General features: G+C 41.5%; 1 protein-coding gene across 7 annotated transcripts in view; it reads left to right on the top strand.

The window, feature by feature from the left end:
• Positions 1-23,160, top strand: part of LOC126457331 (zinc finger CCCH domain-containing protein 13-like) — a 243,890-nt gene that overhangs the window by 54,952 nt on the left and 165,778 nt on the right. For all 7 annotated transcript variants that reach the window (XM_050093536.1, XM_050093537.1, XM_050093535.1 and 4 more), the window contains exon 4: positions 13,564-13,763. In XM_050093536.1, the coding sequence (XP_049949493.1) occupies positions 13,564-13,763 (200 nt within the window). The remainder of the gene's footprint in view (positions 1-13,563; positions 13,764-23,160) is intronic.

The following is a 23,160-nucleotide window of genomic DNA, read 5'->3' as shown; positions in this document are numbered from 1 at the left end:
ATTTGGACTCTGACCGTAATTTATTGATTATGAACTGTAGATTAAAACTGAAGAAACTGCAAAAAGTTAGGAAATTAAGGATGTGGAATGTTGATAAGTTGAAAGAACCAGAGGTTGTTGAGAGTTTCAGAGGGAGCATTAGGCAATGATTTACTGGAACAGGGGAAAGGAATACAGTAGAAGGCAAATGGGAAGCTTTGTGAGTTGAAATAGTGAAGGCAGCCAAGGATCAATTAGGTAAAAAGACAAGGCCTAGTATAGATCTTTAGATATCACAGGAGGTATTGAATTTAATTGATAAAAGGAGAAAACATAAAAATGGAACAAATGAAGCAGGTGAAAGGGAAGAGACTGGACAGAAGGTTGAAAATGGGTAAGCAGGAATGGTTAGAGGACAAATGAAAGTCCACAGAAGCATGTATAACTAGGGGAAAGATAGATACCACCCAATGAAGATTGAACAGGTCTTTGGGGAAAAGAGAAACAGCTGTGTGTTAGAAAACCAATACTTCGCAAATAAGGGAAAACTGAAAGGTAGAAGTAATATGTAGAATAGCTATGCACTAGAAATGAACTAGAGGAAAGGAAGAGAAAGTAGATGGAGATGAGATGGGAGACATGATACTGCGAGAAGAATTTGACAGAACACTGAAAGGCACAAGTCAAAACAAGGCCCATGGATAAGACAACATTCCCTCAAAACTGCTGATGTTCTGTGCACAGCCAACAATGATGATACTGTTCCGCCTGCTGTGCAAGATGTAAAAGGATGTTTCACCCATCTCATTCTTCTACCTACCTAAGACTTCAAAAAGACTGTAATAATTCCAATTACAAAGAGAACATGCAAGACAGTACTGAAGTTATGATTTTAGAAGATAGCTAAAAGCAAGGCAAATCTGCTTTTATAGCATTTGTAGACTCAGAGAAAGCTTTTGACAATGTTGGCAGGAATATATTTGAAATTTTGAAGGAAGCAGGGGTAGAAAATGGGGAGCGCATGTTCCTACATTTCTCCGGAACCCAACTGATCTTTCCTGAGGTTGGCTTCTACTAGTGCTTCCATTCTTCAGTACAAAATTCATATTAGTATCTGCAACTATGACTTATTAAACTGATAGTTCAGTTATATTCTCAACTGCTAGTACAGAATCAGGAAAAACAGCACTGGCACTCTATGGATCAGAGTGTGAAATGTTTTATACTGTAACTGGTAGGTAGAATAGAAAACTTAAAAGGAAGTACATAATTTTTTGGGATGATAGGTTGGATATAGGCAAACATTTTAAGTATATGAACATGGGGTATCTGATTCATAGTTAGTGCACTAGACAACGCCTAAGTGCATTTGCTTTGCCTAGAGGAAACATCACTGTAAATTGTGATTACAGCAGTAAATACTTCAAGTGTACACTACGGGTTTGATGGCACAAATCAAGTGTCCAAGCACGGAATGGTGGACACTGGGTAACAGTGAACAGGACATTATGTCCAATCCAGCATTCAGGGTATTTTGTATCCAAGAATCTTCTCACTCAGTTTGTGAAATGAAGAGTTGCCCCATTGTGCTGGTAAAACATTCGTCTTTTAGTTTGAAATGTCACATCTTCAAGAAGACCAGGAAGTACGTGTTCAAGAAATATGCAGTAAACATGACCAGTTAGACAGTGTGGAACAATGGAAAGCCCCAATACTCAATACTTGGTTGTGAATAACTCCAACCCAAACATTAACTGAAAATCGTTCTTGAAAATGGTGGACAGCTGTACCTTGAGGATTTTTGTGAGACCATTAATGGGGAGTTGCGACTGTTGAACATTCCTTCATGGGTGAAAGTCGATTCAACAGTCCACAGAACATTGTTTATGAAGTCGGGAGTTAGCACTCTTTGCTGCAAAAATCAAACAGGGAAGTCATTCAGAATTGAAAAATCAATGAGTAGAATGTCCTGTACCTTACACAACTTGTAGTGATGACAGTGATCATCACACAGAGTTCTCCAAACATTGCTAGAACCAGCGTTTAGAGCAAGAGTAGTGGAGTACCACTGCCTGAAGGATTGTTGTTTAACATTTTTACGGAACCACATTTCCAGTACTTGTTCCTCGAAACCAGGATTGTGAACACGTCTTGGTCAACCTTGAGCATGGAAATGGAAATCCCCCTGTAATGTGTCCCTTTCATGAAGGTGACAGTCCACAGCAGCAAATGTTCTCTGATTTGGTAGTTGTCTGGATAACATTCTGTGTGCAACTGCTTTGCTTCTTCCGTAGTTCCTGCATCACCAGAGGCCAAGTGCATGTCTGCGAGTTCATTCCATGTGAAATGTCCCATGTCCTATGCATGATAACACAGAGTAAACAATCTTTTTACATTTGCAAGTGTATACCATTGTTCCATAACACGCTACCTTACCTTTAGTATAACACTTAATTATGAATTATGTTGAGTTGGAGGTGAAGTATACAAATGACAGCTCACTTCAGATACACAGCACCGATTGAGGACAAAAGGAACTACTACAGAGTTTCCTCATTAGTGTGTGGGTATCATTGAAACCAAATGACACTAGACATCCAAACTAATGGATATGTACCACCTGTTACCGCACCATCAGGCGGACCAATGACTTTTGAGGTCACCTACTGTTGTAAATATTAAATATGCGTCAGCGACCACAAGTTCATATACTTAAAATGATTGCCTATATCAAACCTATCTATCATCCTACAAAAATTCTGGACTTATTTGTGAAACAGCTGATATATTTTATTTCAAGAGTGCTAGTCCTGCAAGGTATGCAATAGAACACATGTGAAGGTTAGGAGCTAGGAGAAGAGGTTCTGGCTGGATGAAGCAGTGAGGGTGTGTTCTGATCTGTGCTTGGATAGCTCATTTGATAGATCATGTACCTGTGAAAGGCAAAGGCCCAGGTTCAAGTCCCAGTCTGGCACACAATTTTAGTCTAGCAGTAAGCTTGAACTAAGGATTTTACTCCCTGTAATGCCTATCTCCCTCCAGCAGGGAGCTGATGGATAAAGAGATAATTGACCTGATCCATCAGCTACCTCCACCTTTTCTCCTGAGCAATTTCAGCACCTGCAACCGACTGCCAGATGGTGACATATCACCTAACTGAGGCACTCTAATGCAACAAGTATTGACAGACCTTGATTTATGTTTACTAAACAGTGGCACACCAGTTCAGGGAACATATACAGCCATCAATCTCTCAACCAGTAGCTCCACCCTCCTCCCCTCAGTCCAGTGGAGAGTATATGATGATCACACTGAGAGTGATCATTTGCCAGTTGTCATGACCATCCCACACCATTACCCAACCGATCACTCTCAAGGATCGGCCCTCAAGAAATTCGATTGGCATGCTTTCAACACTGCCTCTACAACCAATGCTACTGTGTAAGGGAACATCAACAACTTAATGTAGCACACAACTATTTTAATACTAAAAGGAGTAGAACTGGTGATTCCCCTTTCTTCAGGAACATCTCACAGATGGACCTAAGAAATTACTAAGACAACCAGAGGTGGCAGGTGGACACTCCAGTGGTTTAAGCATAGCCCAAGCTCTCACCCGTGAGTTACAGTTTTCAATTGCACATGTGTTATGCAGCTCTGCCAACTATTCATCCACATCCAGTGCATTATATTTGTACTGAATTGCTCAGTGTCTGGTTTGTGGATCAGCATCCTGTTTAATATTAACTGCTTCTAGACCCGGTTCACCTCTACATGATGCACTTTATGACTTATTCCTTTCTGATGAACCTTTATACACCCACATGATGGAGGCTATGCTTCTTCCTGTATGGATCAAATGTCACCAATTACTACTAAATTATGCAATCACAGCTATCCTGAACACCAGTTTTAGACTTTTATTTTCTCGGTGTTGCTCTGCATTTTAAATGGCTCTCTGCCTCAGATGATGCTGTTAATATCAAATTGGCTGTCTGTCCTCTTCCTCTCTTGGAAACCTTTAGGCATTGGACTTCCCTTCATCCCGTTTGGCAAGTCTCCCCTGAGTCGGGGTTCTGGGTGATTTTGTCCAAACTCTACCCGTTTTCCTTAATGTCTCCAGTTTCTTTCCATTCACCCCTCTCCCTTCCCCATCATCCCTTCTGCCAGAAGAAGGAGCTATTGGCTCCGAAAGATTGCATAAGTAAAACCTTATTTTATATGTGTGTTGTGCTGCTGCCACTTGGGGCATAGATTTTGATACCTATGCAATTACATTATATTTTCAAAACCTTTAGGCTTTGATTATTAAAGGGAAAAAGGGACTGATGAGCTCGATGTTTAATCCCTTTCAACTTATCTCAAAAACTCACTCACTTATTCCAGTGTCCCTACCCAATCAAGGAATCTAACATTCTCTGTGTGGAAAATGCCATCATCATTAAAGTACACAGGAAGCTTCATGTCCTTCGGAAATAATATGGGTGCAGTTTCCCCTCGCAAGGAGACAGTAACAAAACTGACCATAGTATTGGAACTCATTATGTTTTATTAATGTGCTATAAAAAACCACTGATTGTAGAAATATGAGAGCATTTCATAATAATGGTTTAAACATTGTCTTGAAGAACTTTGTCCTTTTTTCTGTTCAAGCCTCCATGTTGATAATGTGCAGGCTCACAAAGCGACCTGGCCGGTATAGGCAAGGATGTGGTCATCTGAAGGAAGTTTTTGCAATGGAAGAGTTATTTAAAACTTAACTCATTATATTCAGTAGACAGAATACATTTAGGCATGCCCAGGGCAGCCTGTGAGGCTGTCACTTAGTTATGGTACTCATGAAAATATGTTAATTTTAGTTTTGGAACAAAATTCTAGGAAACAGTATGGGGGAACATGAGCGTGTTGTCAGCAGCTCACATTTCATAGATCAAATGACCTTTGCTGAAGTGATGATCCTACCCTACACATAGGCCATAACAAATTGTACTTGAACATTGCACGTGATAATATAGAAGTAAAATAAAAACATTGGAATACCAATAACAGTGGCTTAGTGACATGAACACTAATGATTGCCACAGTGATGCCATCTGTGTCACACATTAAGTGACAAGTACTACTAATGCGGCTGTAATTCTGTCAAGAGATGGCAAAGCACATTGGAACAGTAGTGGAATGGAATGGATAGCGTCTTGAAAAGAGGTGGTAAGGTGATGAAGGGGAATGGACTGTGGCTGAACTGTATCTAGCAATGCTGAGGGAATTAGCTTAGGAAATTAGCTTAGGAAATTAGCCACTACAGTATTTGATGAGTTTTCTGTCTGAGCAGCAAAATAACTGGTGTGGCCAAAGTGGAGATGATATTGGTTGCTGACAGGTTACCAAAAAGAAAGAAGAGAAATTTGTTAACATGGAATATAAATTTAAATGTTACAAAGTCTTTTCTTAATCATGTTTTTTCTGAATGTCTTTGTCTGGAGTATTGTCTTGTTCAAGTGTGAAACATGGCTGATAAACTGGTAAAACAAGAAGAGAATAGAGGATTTTGAAATGAGCTGCTGTAGAATAATGGTGAGGATCAGGTGGGTAAATAAAATAACTGACGTGGAGGCATGGAGTATAATTGGGGAGAAAAGAAATTTATGGCACAATCTCATCAAAGAAAGGAATTTTTTGATATGACACATCTTGTGGCGTCAACGAATCACAATTTGGTTATGAGGGAAGTGTGTGTGTGTGTGTGTGTGTGTGTGTGTGTTTGTGTGCGCGCGTGTGTGCGAAATTTTAGAGCGAGACTAAGGTTTTTATACAGCGGCAGGTTTAAATGGATATTGGTTGCAGTATGAAGACACATCCACAGGATAGACTCACTGTTACAGGTTTTTAGTCTCCCTTCCTGTTTTTTGTCTGAAATTAGTGTTAGTAATCTGCATGAAGTATCAGCCAGAGCCTAAGAACATTCTTAACATTTCACTTGAAGAAGACTATAGCGTGCCCTTTGTGATCTGGAAATATCACACTTCATTCTCATTCTAGAGAAACTGTGTTGAAATAGTCTTTCTTGGGACTATGTTGTCTCAGCAAATTCTGTAGATTTTGTGTTGTAGCTGTGAAATGAAATCCTCTACTAAGCAATTTCATAGTGAAATTGACAACCTGTTTGTCAGCTAAGCCTTAATTCTCCACTCAGAATCCATGCAGTAGTTTTTATGTACGGTCATTCATATTTCAGTGTTTGATATGCCAAGGTCTTCTTTCACAGAGTGTTTGCCAGAGACTTTCAACCCAATAACAGATTTCAGGAGTTGTTACCAAGCGCATATATCTTCATTTGTTTGAAGACAATATTGTAAAAGAATAGTTTGCTACTTGCTGTATGGCAGAGATGTTGAGTGACAGGCACAACAAAAATAGTGTAAAACAAGGAAGCTTTTGTCCAAAAAGACCTTTGTTGGAATTAGACCACTCACCCTCACACACACACACACACACACACACACACACACACACACACACACACACACACACACAGGATGTGTTCAAAAAGTAAGGTGACTATATATTCTTATGAAGAAATATTTATTTATTCAGCAATATTCATATTCATATTGTCCCCTTCAAAGTACCCTGAGATTCAATACACTTGTGACAACGCTTCTTCCAATCCTCAATGCACTTCTCATAAGCGCTTTTTGGTACAGGCTTGAGTACTTCCAGTGATACAGTTTTTATTTCCTCAATCATTGAGAATCTTCATCCTTTCATAAGTCTCTTCAGTTTTGGGAACAGGAAAAAGTCACAGTGATGCAAAATCCATGAATTGGTTTTCCACAATTCAACATTTTTCGCCTACTGCTTCTTGCAAACAGTGCATAACATCAAGACAATACTCCATATTTACCGTATGAACTTTGAGGCAAAAATTAGTGATGCACTATGCCATGGTAATTGAAAAGAACAGTGAAAAAAACATTGACGTTCGATTGAACTTGGCTTGCTTTTTTCGGTATTTGCTCTCTGGGATGCTTCCATTGGGACGATTTGGCTTTGGTTTCGATGTCATAGCTGTAAACCCATGTTTCATCACCAGTTATGACCATTTTGAGCAAATCAGGATCATCATTGACATCATTCAAGAGCTCCTGAGCAATGCTCATGCGACGGTTCTTCTGATAAAAATTTAGAAGTTTTGGAACAAACCCTTGTTGGCACACATCTCATGCCCAAAACATCTGAAAAATTGCATGACACGAGCCAACTGTTATGCCAACATCCTCAGCAACTTCTCTTATGGTAAACTGACGATTTTCCAAAACAATTTTCTTCACAGCTTTGGTATTGTCATCTGTTGTTGATGTGCTGGGGTGTCCAGAGCGAGGTTCATAACTGGCATATTCTCAGCCATCTTGGAAGAGCTCGTACCACTTGTAAACATTTTTTTTTACGTAGTGCAGACTCACCATATGCCCCTGTTAGCATTTCAAGTGTTTTAGAGCAACCGGTTCCACATTTTTCACACAAAATTTGATGCAAATTCTTTGCTCCATTTTTTATAATAATCGAAAATTGCCGAGCACACTGAAACACGTCTAACCATTCTATCTGTCAAAAACAGATAAAGTATGCTGTACACTTGAAACTGTGAACTTATGTTTGGGACATGTGTACCAACACAAAAAAAAGATTGATAATCGAATGTACATTGCCTGCACTATTTGAAAAGTCACCTTACTTTTTGTACAGCCCTTGTACGCTTACATATATTCACATTCACATTTACTCAGATGCATCTCACACACACACATGACCACAGTCTCTGTGGCTGCCGAGGCCAGGCTGTGATTGTGTGTGTGTGTGTGTGTGTATGTGTGTGTGTGTGTGTGTGTGTGTGTGTGTGTGTGTGTTCAGATGCATCTCACACACACATGACCACAGTCTCTGTGGCTGCCGAGGCCAGGCTGTGATCGTGATTGTGTCTGTGTGTGTGTGTGTGTGTGTGTGTGTGTGTGTGTGTGTGTGTGTGTGTATGTGTGGTCTATCGTTTTCATAATATTGTCATTATTTCATTGTGGATTTTTGTTTCTTAGATTTGTTTAAATTTTGAGTTACTGCCTCAGGTATTTGACTTAATCAATTTAAAATTGTGAGGCACTTGATGCCGTTGTAGTTCAATTCAACCTTTCCACCTCAATGTCTCAGAAGCAGGACAAGAGCACTGAAGATTTTTCAACTTACTAATAGTTTTATAATTATAATATATCTGCAATGCTGTGGTATAATCTATAGCTTATGCTGATGTTATAGGAGCTTCTTTGGTATCAGCTGGATCACAATGTCTTTTAGGCACAACATTTTGTCATTGTGCTTTGTTGCCCTTTTCAGATGCTTTGTGATTTAAGGTTTTCTGTGTGACCGGTCTCCATCACCAGTTTTGGTGTGGCACATTCATCAGTGTAACAACAAAAATGATCAGTTTTTGACAATATAATGTAATTTTATAGATAAAAAATCTACTCACCAAGCAGCAGCAGAACAACACACACATAAAAGGAGGTTATGATTAGGCAAGCTCTTTGAGCCAGTGGCTCCTCCTTCAGGCAGAAATGTTGAAGGAGAAGGAAGAGGGGTGAAGGAAAAGGAATGGAGAAGTCTAGAAAAAGGGGTAGATTTCAGAAAAGTCACCCAGAACCACTGGTCAGGAGAGACTTACTGGATGGGGTGAGAAGGAAAGACTGATTGTTGGGGCTGCTAAGCTCTCAGGTTCTCAAATCTCATCTGGTGCAGTCCACAACAATCAGTCTTTCCTTCTTGTCCTATCTGGTAAGTCTCCCCTGACCCGTGATCCTGTGTGACATTTTCTGAAATCTATCCCTTTTTCCTAGACCTCACCAGTCCTTTTCCGTCACCCCTCTTCCTTCCCCTTCAACCCTTCTCCCTGAAGAAGGAGCCTCCCCTGCATGTCTGGGGAATAGAATAGGCCTGAGGTATTCCTGCCTGTTGTAAGAGGTGACTAACAGGAGTCTCACACATTTTGGCCTTTATGTGATGGTCCTCAGTGGGGTTTGACCTCCGTTTTCAAAATTTTCCCGAAGAGTGAGCCAATTGGGGAAGGGCGCCTTACATGGTGCATCGTGTCCATCATGCCTTGAAATCTTAAGCCCACTTTCTCGTCGTCACATTGCAGTCAAGCTCATTCCCCATCTCTTGGGTGAGGACACCTTCCTGGGTGTGTTTCCACCATGCACTATGCAGAGCCCCCTGACAACACAGGGATCGCTCTGCTGATGCCTGTGCTGTTAACTCCCCATGTATGCCAAGGAGTAGATACCCATCACCCAAGCGTACCATGTCATCCCTTGCTGGTGATCAGACACCAGCAGTCTCTAAGTGTTCCAAGTCTCAGTATAATGCAAGAAAGTACGACCCTAAATCATTCCCCTCTCTGTCCACACCATGGAAGTAATGCCAGGCTAAGGATGGCAGCGAACCTTATTCACCCCGGTGCCTTGTATGTACGAGAACTGAGGGGGCTCCTTTGTTTCAAGGAAGCCACAGTTGTTTGTAGAGCATTTAGAGGACAAGTTTGGGGAGGTGGAGGGCTTGTCCACAATGCACTCGGGGTCAGTCTTTATAAAAACAGCATTCTCTGCCCAGTCACAGGCTTCACGCGCTTGTAACAAGTTGGAGGATGTTTCTGTTGCTATCACACCACGTAAGAGTTTAAATGTGGTCCAGGACATTATATTCCACAGGGATCTTCTTTTGCAGTCTGACAATGAGCTGCGCGCCAATTTAGAGTGGTGAGGTATTCAATTTGTGTGGTACATCCATCGGGGTCTGAGGGATAATCAGGTTGCCACCATTGCCTTCATCTTGGCCTTCGAGGGTGACACTTTATCTGAGAAGGTCAAGGTGATGGTCTACTGCTGTGATGTCAAACCATACATCCCTCCCCCGATGCAGTGCTTTAAGTGCTGGAAGTTTGGCCATATGTCTTCCCTCTGTACTTCCAGTGTCACATATTGAGATTGTGGACATCCATCACATCCTAATATTCAATGTGCCCCACCTCCCATCTGTGTCAACTGCGGAGAGCATCATTCACCTTGCTCACCAGAATGCAGGATTTTACAGAAAGAGGGGAAAATCATGGAATACAAGAACCTGGTCTGACTGACCTACACTGAAGCTAAGAGAAAATATGAGCGCCTACATCGGGTGGCTATGACCTCCTCATACGCCATCGCTACGACAAAAGTTGTAACCCAATCAGTTCTGCAAATTCCAGTCGGCTCTCAGAGCCAGAAGGCTTGATGGTGGTGGTGGTGGTGGGGGGGGGGGGGGGCAATTTCCAATCCCCCACCCCCCACCCCACTTGTTGCTCCCACACCACCTACCTCGGGAGCACTGCCCCCAAACATTCGGGGACAGCAGTCCCCACTTCCTAGCCAGAGAAGCTTCTTTGGCTCCTCTCGCCAGGAAGGGATCCCTTGGGTCACTTTCTTCCCAGGTTTCTGCTATTGGGAAAGATGATGTCCGCCAGTGGCTGAAGTGCTTAAAAGCAGCTGGTCATAGGGCTTCATGATTGTCCTTAGTCCCAAAGAATGAATCAGTGAAGTCCTCCCAGCCAGAGAAACCCAAGGAGCAGTAGGAAAAGCTTAAAAGAAAACCCCTAAGACCAAGGAAATTGCGGTGGCACCCACACCACCACTACCTACAAGCTCTGTGTCTGGGGATGAGGTGGAGATTCTGGCGTCCGCTGAGGACCTAGACCTCGCCGGACCCTCAGACACCATGGATATAGACTGCTCAGGTAATAAGTCGGTGGCTGCAGGTGACCCTGAGGCGTAAACTGCCTCATTGAATGTTCGATGCCTTCCCAGTCTAATGGTGTCATCCTTCAGTGGAATTGCGGCAGTTTTTTCCACTGCCTGGCTGAGCTACGACAACTGTTAAGCTTTACACCTGTTTTCTGCATTACCCTATCTGAGCGGTGCATGGAAACGAGGGCTCGATGCAGAGACGCAGCAGAGACTTTATTTGCAGGGTTTATGTCCTCACGGAAGAGGTAGTGCCACCAGTGCAGACATTGACACAGTCTGTGATGGCAGTACATAATTGCTGACCAATCACAAGCCATCCACACGCTATATAAGACCACCATAGCAGCAGTGAAGACCGACAGTTGCTCCTGATGATGACAATGGAGGCTGTCGTCGAAAGCTTGAGATTTTATTCCGAATTGATGTGGCAAGAAAACTGAGAATGTTTTACATATTGTAATGGCTGTTGTCCACATTACCAACTATGTGAACCATAGGTAGTCCTGTACTGTACCCAGTGGCACTCTGTACTATGAAGCTGAAAGCTGGGTTCGTATGCTGATGACAAGTGCAAACTAATAAAGTTCATACTCATTGGAGCCTCTGTATACGAATACATCCAACATGGTGCTGTACATAGAACCAGACTCATGATGTCGTTGCTGTGTCCAGACTTGTTGGGGCCATTGTTGGGGCCACAACTGTCACCTCTCTCTGCTGCTGTGTCGTCGGGTGCTGCAAAATTGTCCCCATGCTGACAGTGAGTGGTGCTCCAGACATTGTCACACTGTCTGCATGGAGACTTGTCTTGTTGCAAATGAGTCCATTTCCTGGCTCAAGGCGTGTGGTGGATCTGTAGAATCTTGCACAGCCAACTGAGCACTATATCTGCCCTCCCGGGCACTAGTCATATGGGGCTGCTGAGATCGTGCTTGGTGTTGAGTACTGCCCTCCTGAACCTGTCGATTCCATATTGAGATGACTGTTGTGGAATCCTGATTGACTTGAGCAGCAGTATTTCACAACATGAAATGCAGTCTCAACAGGCCACAATCAGGCTGCTTTTAGGTTTTGATATGTACGTGGGCACATTTAGCCTTCTTCCATGAGGGCAACAAGATACAGGGCTATTACAAATGATTGAAGCGATTTCATAAATTCACTGTAGCTCCATTCATTGACATATGGTCACGACACACTACAGATACGTAGAAAAACTCATAAAGTTTTGTTCGGCTGAAGCCGCACTTCAAGTTTCTGCCGCCAGAGCGCTCGAGGGCGCAGTGAGACAAATTGGTGACAGGAGCCGAGAAAGCGTATGTCGTGCTTGAAATGCCCTCACATCAGTCAGTCATAACAGTGCAACGACACTTCAGGACTAAGTTCAACAAAGATCCACCAACTGCTAACTCCATTCGGCGATGGTATGCGCAGTTTAAAGCTTCTGGATGCCTCTGTAAGGGGAAATCAATGGGTCGGCCTGCAGTGAGCGAAGAAACGGTTGAACGCGTGCGGGCAAGTTTCACGCGTAGCCCGCAGAAGTCGACGAATAAAGCAAGCAGGGAGCTAAACGTACCACAGCCGACGGTTTGGAAAATCTTACGGAAAAGGCTAAAGCAGAAGCCCTACCGTTTACAATTGCTACAAGTCCTGACACCCTATGACAAAGTCAAACGCTTTGAATTTTCGGCGCGGTTGCAACAGCTCATGCAAGAAGATGTGTTCAGTGCGAAACTTGTTTTCAGTGATGAAGCAACATTTTTTCTTAATGGTGAAGTGAACAGACACAATGTGCGAATCTGGGCGGTAGAGAATCCTCACGCATTCGTGCAGCAAATTCGCAATTCACCAAATGTTAACGTGTTTTGTGCAATCTCACGGTTTAAAGTTTACGGCCCCTTTTTCTTCTGCGAAAAAAATGTTACAAGACACGTGTATCTGAACATGCTGGAAAATTGGCTCATGCCACAACTGGAGACAGACAGCGCTGACTTCATCTTTCAACAGGATGGTGCTCCACCGCACTTCCATCATGATGTTCGGCATTTCTTAAACAGGAGATTGGAAAACCGATGGATCGGTCGTGGTGGAGATCATGATCAGCAATTCATGTCATGGCCTCCACGCTCTCCCAACTTAACCCCATGCGATTTCTTTCTGTGGGGTTATGTGAAAGATTCAGTGTTTAAACCTCCTCTACCAAGAAACGTGCCAGAACTGCGAGCTCGCATCAACGATGTTTTCGAATTGATTGATGGGGACATGCTGCGCCGAGTGTGGGAGGAACTTGATTATTGGCTTGATGTCTGCCGAATCACTAAAGGGGCACATATCGAACATTTGTGAATGCCTAAAAAAACTTTTTGAGTTTTTGTATGTGTGTGCAAAGCATTGTGAAAATATCTCAAATAATAAAGTTATTGTAGAGCTGTGAAATCGCTTCAATCATTTGTAATAACCCTGTATTCTTACAAACAATATTCAGATGATGTTTATGGATGAGAAACTTACTGTGTAATGTTTTCCTTATGTACAGAAAGTAGATGACAGTTCTCCTATACCTACTTTGCACGTTGTGCTGAAATTCTAATCATTTGCACATCGAAGCATGAAGTACCTTGTGACAGTTTGACATTTGTTACATTCTGTCTTCATTTTGTTACAGTTTTAGTGACCTACAGTGTATGTAACTACCACATGTAATTGAATTCTGTTTGTGGCATATATTCAGTTTGTTCTGTAAATTTGTTATTGACAGCATGGTGGGCCCAGCAGTTCATCATCAACATCGGGCACCACAACCTCTTCAACAGATTCTAGCTCAAGCAGTGACGATACCAGCTCAACATCAAGTAGTAGTTCAACAGATACTCGACATAGGAAGCTAAAATCCAAGAAAAATAAGCGTGATTCCAGTTCCTCTTCTGAGACTGATCATGGGCTAAAGAAGAAATCAAGGTAGCTCACTGTTCATTGTAACTCCATTTATAATAGCTGCTTTTACATAATTTGTTAGTGCTGGATATGTTCTTGAAATTCAGAGATTGATTGTAAATGAATTGATTGGTTCAGTAAATTTTCACTGCTGCAGAGTGCCATTTTGTTTGTATATGAAGACAGGTATGAGTAAGGTATACATTTCTAATGCAGACTGTTTGTTTCATAATGTTTCATTTTTTATCAGAGTACCTTTCATTCATATCAAGAACATTGTTGTGATAGCCCAAGATGGAGGGTTGGAGAGCCAATATCATTCATTTTTACTGTCAAACATAATGATATCCAGAACATCACACACGAACGCAACTTGCTCACACGACTGCAGTCTCAGACAACCATAAAGGGTTTCGGTTGTCTGAGACTGCAGTCGTGTGAGCGAGTTGCATTTGTGTGAGTGTGACAAAGGCATTACTGGCCAAAAGCTGTAATTGTATGAATCTTTTTGTTGTGCCTATCGCGACTCAGCATCTCCTTTGTATGGTGAGAGGCAACTTTCCTTCTCTAATATTGTTAAATTCCATCTGGATTTTCCATTGTTTGATTGATCCTGTGGTTCAGTATTCCATGGTCAATATTGCTCCTATTAATATGCCTCTTTTCATTCCTTCACAGTGCTCTGTTGAGCGAGGTAGTGCAATGGTAAGACACTGGACTCATGTTTGGGAGGATAATGGTTCAAATCCCCACCCAGCTATCAAGATTTGTTTCTTCGTCTCTTTCCTAAATGACTAGAAGCGAATGCCAGGATGGTTCCTTTGAAGCATACAGGTGATTTCCTTCCCCAGTCTGATCCTGTGCTCCCTCTCTAATGACTATGTCTTTGATGGGACATTAATCTCTAATCTCTGACCTTCCTTCCTTTTTCCACATTTTTGTACACTTTAAGCTGCCTATTTCTGATCTCTGTCCACTGTTTTTCTACCTTTATAAATATTTATAGGAGTTGATTACTAATCACTAACTGGTCTGGCAAGGGGGATAGGATGAGGGATATGGATGGGGGAGTTGGAGTTGTTATAAAAGACTGCTAGTGCCATGTATGTAGGTGAACACTGGGGCAGCAAGCTGGCACATACATTACTTGCAGGGGCAGTGTAGAATGCTGCCAGGACAAATGCTAAAAAAATAGTACATGAAGAAGGTGGAGGATCCAGAATGAAATAAAGAGGTAAGGAAAAGAAGATATGGATGTGCTAGGGTGGAGCTGGTAGTTTAATTGGTGGCAGAAGGTTGGCTTGGAGTGGGTATAGTAAGGATGGCAGAGGCAGGAGAGAATAGCTGCTAGCAGAGATTTAGGCCAGTGAGAAAGAAGGCTACTTTGGAGAGAGTTACCACCTATGCAAATCATGGAAGCTTGTGTTTGGGCAGAGGAGAGGGAGAGGAGTGGATCCATTGTATCAGTGTGTGCACATTTAAATTACATACCTGCCAAGATGTTCTATAACAGTCCTGTCTCTCTCTCTCTCCCTCCCCCCTCTCCCTCCTTCCCTCCATCTGTCTATCTCCCCCCTCCCTCAGTGGGTGTGGGTGGTAGGAGGAGAGGTTTAGAGTGCCTGTTTCACACACATCAGAAGCTTAGTTTTGAAAAATCTATTCAGTTTGCCAGTTGTTGTCGTTGTTTTTGTTTTCAAATGACATACATGCAAAAACTGTGCAACTAGGTCTATGAGTTTTTCTAATTTGTATGGTTGTCATTTTGTTTATTACACATTATTTTAACCTTATTATGAATTATTTTCTTCCATCGGTTGAGGTTGATGCAAGTCACAAGCAAACAGTACAATCTCATTGTCAAGCCTATGCTCTCATAGTACAGTGTCATCAACAAAACAAAAATGGTTAACTGATGAAATCTAACGGAATACCTGCTCATATTCCGTAATGCTCGTTTGCAAGGCAGGAAGGTGAGCCAGACCTAGACTGAATCTGCATAGCTGGTAAACGAACCACCCTGAGTGTAGTTTTATATGCAATTTCTCATGCCCAGTGAGGCAAATGCTGGGCTGGTTCCCACTTTCTGCCTCAGAAAATATGATACACAAACATCTAAAATATGGCCACACACAGAACAAGTTTACATAATTTACAGACTTGTGGCACAATGACTTCCTTCCCTTAGGCGCCTGAAGACTATGGCGACAGGGATGGCTTTTGGCCAAAAATATAAGTAAAATTAATTTACCAAAATATGAGAATACTGGTGCCTCTACTAGACAGAGTAAATGGCAGTGAACAAAAGAAGAAGAAGAAGGGGAAATCTAAAAGCTGTGTCATGATGAGTATGTTTTTCAGAATGCCGACATTGATGAAAATGCAAAAGGCAATGGATTGATGCAAATGTAAAAGGCGGTGGATTGATGCAAATGTAAAAGGCAGTGGAAACCACTGCATTAAAAACACATAATATGTATCCATGTATTCTCCCTAGCAAAGCATTAGTACATCAACCAAAGACAGCCAAGAGGTCATCCGTGAACAAGCTGCAAAGACAGAACTTTAATGACCCTGCAAGAAGCAGCTCCAACATCTAGCAATGAGGATGCCCGAGCCAGAAGTAAATAGGCAAACATATGTAATCAATTTTTGTGATTTTTACGATTGTATTTAGTCATGATTTGTGGAATTGATGTGTTGATAATTTCATTGTGTTTTATGTTTATGTACTTTTATATTCTTGTTGCCTGCTAAGGGCTTAAACAGCCTATTTATGTGCAATAAATGATGATGATGGCGAATATGATGATGAATGTGTATCTGCAGGAAGTGTGGTCTCTAAATGAAAAAGTGCTGCTATAATTTGTCCATTGACAAAAGATTCCAGTAGTGCTGCCATGCTGCTGAAGGGGATGTGACCTTAAAAAAAAGGATGGAGACCCAAGAGAAACAGTAATATTATACAAGTCAGAGTGTGGAATGTTAGAAGACTGGGTGTGGCAAGGAAGCTAGAAAATCCAACAGTGGAAATGCAAAAACATCAATCTAGATGTAGGGTTGTTCCCTGCCAAGTGGTCTGGATGTTCCCACATGACTGTCACAGATTTTGATGAAATTTGGTATGAACAATCACACATGTTCCCAATGAACATTGGTAAAGTTTCACAAGATTGTTAATTCAATGGTCCCGGAGATACAATTATTTCTTTGACCCCATAGTGCAGCTGTCAACAGTGCACCCATCAGTTTTCGGCAACTTCGAGACATAGTATCTCCAATAGTATTTTGTGGAAAGAAATAAAACTAGGTTATCTTGTACAACTTTTTGCTCTCTCTTATGTGAAATAATAATAATAATAAAGCTTTACCGAATTATTTACATATGGATAATATGAAGCAAAGTTGGCCAAAAAAATAGATGCTCAGAAAAAAGTGAAGTTTAGCTTTTTATACCTGCAGAAGAAATTGCAGGATGCACCTGAAACCTTGCACATAATAACTTACCAATACAAGGTCTTAGAATATAAAATTTCATCCTCCTACTGCTTTCCAACAGTTTATGAACTGAGGGCAAAGTTGATGATTTTTATAAAATGCCAAAAAAGTCTGTTTTGGCCCATTTTTACAGAAAAGTGTCTTCTGCAAACTCTTTTAGACCATTTACATTACAAAGTCCATGTTCTAAAACACCTAAAAAACTATATTTGGTTTTGCAGTGCGATCATATAAGATCCTAATAAACAACAAGGTTGAGGCGTATTGAATACGAGGCCATATTCTACTGGTACTCAAATTAAAACTGACATCTTTTATTATGTTCTACAATTGTTTAGTATTCTCTGTGGAAGGCAATATTATTTAGTACTACACAGGGTGAACATTAATAAAGTAACTAACTGCAGGGATGGATTTCTGACTGGAAATTTAGGAGAATAGGTCCTCTGAACATGTGACTGGAAATGCACTGTTGCCATGATAGATGGCACTGACGAATGAAAGTTCCCCTGACCAAGTGCCATATCTGTAGCTCACAGATGATGGTTATTCAGGTTGATGGTGCCAGTTCTGGTAAAGGTTTCTTTGTTGGTAAAGAGGACTGGGGACAGAAATCTCATGATTGTAATGGTCTAGTGCAAAAGCCATTGACAAAATTCTTCCACAGAGGGAAGTCTGATGTTGATACTTCTTGCAGTCATTGCAGGTGATAGGGATAGTTGTGGTTGTCATGCAGGAAACACATAATCATACTTTGGCTCACACCATGTTGGCAGGCCACTTGCTTGGAGCTTGTATTAGCCTTTGTCTCAATATCCTATAGAACCTGGTCCTCCAAATCTGGTGTACACACAGTCTACTGCCTCTCTGCATGTTTGTCTGTCTGAAAGAACCCATGATCACACAAATGCCCAAAAAGGGCTTGGAATATGGTATGATGTGGCTAGTGTCTGTGAAGGTACTTGTTTTGGTATAGTGGTGCTCTCTCTCGACGTTTCCATCTGCTTGGCTGTACACATACACCATCTCAGATTGTCCCCGAAATGAATACCAGACCATTCTGCTGCTTATAGCATGCTGCATCAATCAAGTAGCCTGCAACACGCAAGGATCACACGGCACATGGTCTGAGGAACTTTCATTCATCAGTGCCATTTGCCGTACCAATGATGTTTTGGTATAGTGGTGCTCTCTCTCGACGTTTCCATCTGCTTGGCTGTACACATACACCATCTCAGATTGTCCCCGAAATGAATACCAGACCATTCTGCTGCTTATAGCATGCTGCATCAATCAAGTAGCCTGCAACACGCAAGGATCACACGGCACATGGTCTGAGGAACTTTCATTCATCAGTGCCATTTGCCGTACCAATGATGCATGTATGGACACATGTTCATAGGACCTTTTTTCCACCATTTCCATCCAGGAATCCATTTTATAATGGGAGTAGCATTTCTTTTGAGTATGAAGGTAGGGGAAAGAGTAAGTTGGGTGACAGGATCATTCTCAGTAGCGTTGACAGCAAATCACTGCAATACATGCCAACATCACAATCATAATGAGAGAGAGAGAGAGAGAGAGAGAGAGAGAGAGAGAGAGAATGAAGGCAATGAACAAGTAACTTAGTATGTAAAGGGAAATGGAAATCCAGTAATCATGGAAATTAGAATGCTGTAGTAGGATACAAAATAGAAGTCAGAGTTGTGGGAGAATATAGGCTTGCTAAAGTGAAGTGGCTGCAGAAAACATGTGAAGAAAACATAAAGAATATACTTGTCAGAAGGACAGACTCAGCTTATAGAAGGTCAAAATAACACTAAATGAAATTGAAAATGTCAACATTATTAGTGTGAAAGGAATTCTACTGTTAAATGCAGAGAAGAGAGCAAATAGGTGGAAAGAGTACATTGAACACATCTATAAGGGGGAAGAGCTGTCTTCTGATGTGTTAGAAGAAGAAATGGTTGTCATGTTGGAAGACATAGAGGCTCATGTATTAGTAGTCATTCTCTGAAAGACTTGTGATCAAACAAGGCAGAAGGCATGTATAAAATTTTTCTGAATTTCTAAATTTATTGGCAGAAGTGGCAGCCAAATGATTATTCAGGTGTGTGCATAGAATTTATGAGACTTGGATGTGTTCCATCAAACTTTCAAACGAATATCATCTACACAGTCCTGCAGGTAGCAAAGCCAGATAAATCTGAGAACTATTCCACAGTCAGCTAAACAGCTCATGCATCCAAATTGCTGACAAGAATAGAATAGAAAAAAATGACAATCTGTTAGGTGACTAACAACTTGGTTTTATGAGAGTTAAAGGGACCAGGGAATGAGTGTTGATTCTTACACATAATAATGGAGGCAAGACTTTAAGAAATCAAGACACCATCATAGTCTTTGTTGACCTAGAAAAAGCAATGTAAAATGGTGCAAGGTGTTTGAAATTATAAAAAAAGTGTAAGCTATAGGAAAAGAAAGGTAATATAGAATATGTACAAGAACCAAGAGGAAATTGTAACGCTGGAAGACCAAGAGGGAAGTCCTAGGATTAAAACAGGTGTGACGCAGGGGTGAAGTGTATCTCTGTTCAACCTCTATGTTGAAGAAGTAGTGGTGGAGAGAAGAGAAAGTTTCAGGAGTAGAGTTAAAATTCATGACAAAAAGATTTGCTTATGATATTGTTTTCCTCAGTGAAAATGAAGACCAATTACAAGGTCTGTTAAATGGAATGAACAGTTAATAAGCACAAAGCAAATTGAATGAAAGAAAGTGAGTAACACATACAAAGAGAACATTCTACACCAAAAGCATTATATTTGTATCAAATATAGGCTGTAATTTGTTGAAGAAATTTCTGAGAATGTATGTCTGGAACACAGCATTGTATGAAAGTGCATTGTGGGAAAACTGGAAAAGAGGAGAGCTGAAATTTGGGCATCAGCTATTTAAATTTAGTAGACTAAATCCTTTGTATGGTGTACACACACTCGATTAGGTACCTGGGATATCTTTGTTACTGATACAAGAACAGTCAGACATGGCATTAAATGATTTAGGTGACTAGATATATATTTAGAATAGTCACTGAAGATCAGCTCTGTCTCTAATGACTTGACGTTGGTGGGCCTTTAAACCCTAATCTTCCTTCATCCCTCCCAGTGCATAGCTTCTTTTCTCACGTTTAACGACACATGTTGGTGATTGTCCTATTTTGTTGTGCTCATGTAAATTTATTAAATTATTAATTTATTAAATTATTCAGAGCATCTTAGTTTCACAGGATTTCTTAATGCAATCTTCAGTTACTTTAAGGGCAGAAAAAAGAGAAGTAAATAATCACAAATTGCAGATTCAGTTATGAATACAGTGTAATGTTGTTCTAACTTACAATAAGGTTTTAATCTTCATAGTGGATATGAATGTAATTCCTGGTTCTCAGCAGATTCTGTACACTGCAGCCATCCTTTAATAAAGCCAACTGCTGATGTTTATTCAACAGAACTGCCCTGAGCTTAATTGTCCTGTGCATCTTTGTAAAACCACATTTTTTTCTATTTCAAATTGGTTGGATATATTCTGTAAAGAGCAGACCCATGTGCTAAAGTCATTCACATCACATATAATTTTTCTTCTGCAGCATTATACATTCTCATTTTTACAATATCACAATGCACATCAAGCAAGTTGGACAGTGGTTAGCACTCTCATTCTTGTCCGATCTGAGCTTCCCCATCTGTACTTATCTTGTTTCCAAAAGGACATGAAACCCAAGGTTTTAGTTTAGAACAGATGCAGAAAAGTTCTTTATAGCAACAGCACAATTATTTTGTAGTACAGATTTCAGCTGCTTGTTTTCCTACTTTGTCCTTCACTAATGTTTCAGAAAGTACGTGATCAAGTTCTGCCTTGATCTCATTTTCCAACAGTTAATGTTCTGACAGCATCCTTATTAATATGGCAGTGAATCTTCCTTGTACAGTCTGGAATTTTAATTTCCTCGTTACTTATAAGTTTTAATTTTGTGTTAGAAAACATTAGTTATAGTCTTAAAATAATCTGATTTTATGTATCTATTAATTAGGTTCAGTTATACATCCATTTTCTGACACCATATTTCAACAATCAATAGCTGTGTTCTTTGGACGCCACATATAAAGTTAGTGATATTTATATCAAACAATGGAAAATCCAGGTAGGAATATCAACAATGTAGGAAAAGACAGATAGCTACTTACTGTAAAGAAGACACGTCAAGTTGCAGACGGGCATGATCAAAAGACACTCGCATATAGCTTTCGGTCACAGCCTTAATCAGTAACCACACATACACACACACACACACACACACACACACACACACACACACACCTGCCAACACCAGCATTTCACGGCGGAATGTAACATCACACGGAAGGCAAGCAGCATACTGGAGGGTGTGGTGAATGGGACGGGGAAGAGATAGTAGTGTGCGCTGGGGAGAGAGACAAATGCTGTCTCGTGGAACGTGCAGGGATTAGACTACAAACAGGTAGAGTATCAGGAGGTTGTGGGGCAGGGATGTGGGGAAAAAGGAGTGAAAAAGAAGAGGAGTGGGGAAAAACAGGTGGATGCATTGGCAGAGGGCTGCAAATAAAGAGGGTGGGAGACGAGAATGCATAGTAGATGACAGGTCGGGGGGGAGTGGGGGAGACACGGACTGTTTGGTGGAGGGTGTGGAGACAGTATGTTACTGTAGTTTGAGGCTGAAATAATTACGGGAGAGGAGAGTGTGACATGACATAAGGGAAGGTACATATACAAATCTACAACACTACCCTGGGTATTGACATGGGACCCTCCTATGCCAGCCTTTTTGTGGGCTGTCTAGAGGAGACCTTCCTAGCCCCCGAAAAAACCAAATCCCTAGTCTGGTTCAGGCTCATTGATGATATCTTCATTATCTGGACCCAGGGCCAAGACACCCTATTTTCGTTCCTTCACAACCTCAACACCTTGTCTCCCATCTGCTTCACATGGTCCTCCTTCAGATGGCTCCATCTGCACCTCTGTCCACATTAAACCCACCAACCACCAACAGTTCCAGCATTTTGACAGCTGTCATCCCTTTCACCCCAAAAATCCCTTTCACCCCAAAAATCCCTCCCATATAGCCTGGCTACCTGGGAATGGCATATCTGCATTGACAAAAATCCCCTTGCTAATTGTGTCACCAAGGCCTTCGGAGACAGGCACTATCCCCCAGACCATACCATTTCCCATCCCACCACTCCCAAAAACCAGCCACAGAGGAGTGTCTCATTCATCACTGAGTATCACCCTGGACTGAAAAAGCTGAACCACCTCATTCACCAGGGCTTTGATTACATATCATTGTGCCCTAAAAAGATGGACATTCTACCCGAGGTACTTTCCACCCCTCCTAAAGTGGTGTTCCATCGCCCACCCAATCTCCACAACATCCTAGTCCATGATCGGAGTTGAATAGGTGGTGTTGGGGTGGTGGTGGTGGTGGTGGAGGTGGTGGTGGTGGTGGTGGGGTGGATGTATGGGACAGGTCTTGCATCCAGGTCTATTACAGGGATATGAGCCACGAGGCAAGGAGTTGGGAGAAGGGGTTGAGGGGTTGTCTAGGGATGGACGAGGGTATTGTGTTGGTCTGGCGGACGGAAGGATACCATTGTTTGGGGGGGGGGGGGGGGGAGGGGGGTCATGTGAGAAAGATAGTAGGCAGGACATTTCTCATTTGAGGGCACGATGAGAAGTAGTAATTTATAGTCTGTTGTATGAATCTGTATCATAGACCTTATGAATGTCATTTGTGTTAAGAGCCTTACTTTCTATCTACAGTAACACCACAGAGCTTGCATCACCAACTTGATATAACTATCGAGAAGCATTCTGAGTCAGTTGCTTTTGTATT

Source organism: Schistocerca serialis, chromosome 2 (genome assembly GCF_023864345.2).
Source record: "Schistocerca serialis cubense isolate TAMUIC-IGC-003099 chromosome 2, iqSchSeri2.2, whole genome shotgun sequence".
In the NCBI taxonomy this organism is placed as follows: Eukaryota; Metazoa; Arthropoda; class Insecta; order Orthoptera; family Acrididae; genus Schistocerca; species Schistocerca serialis.
This window is presented reverse-complemented; position numbering and strand designations above follow the sequence as displayed.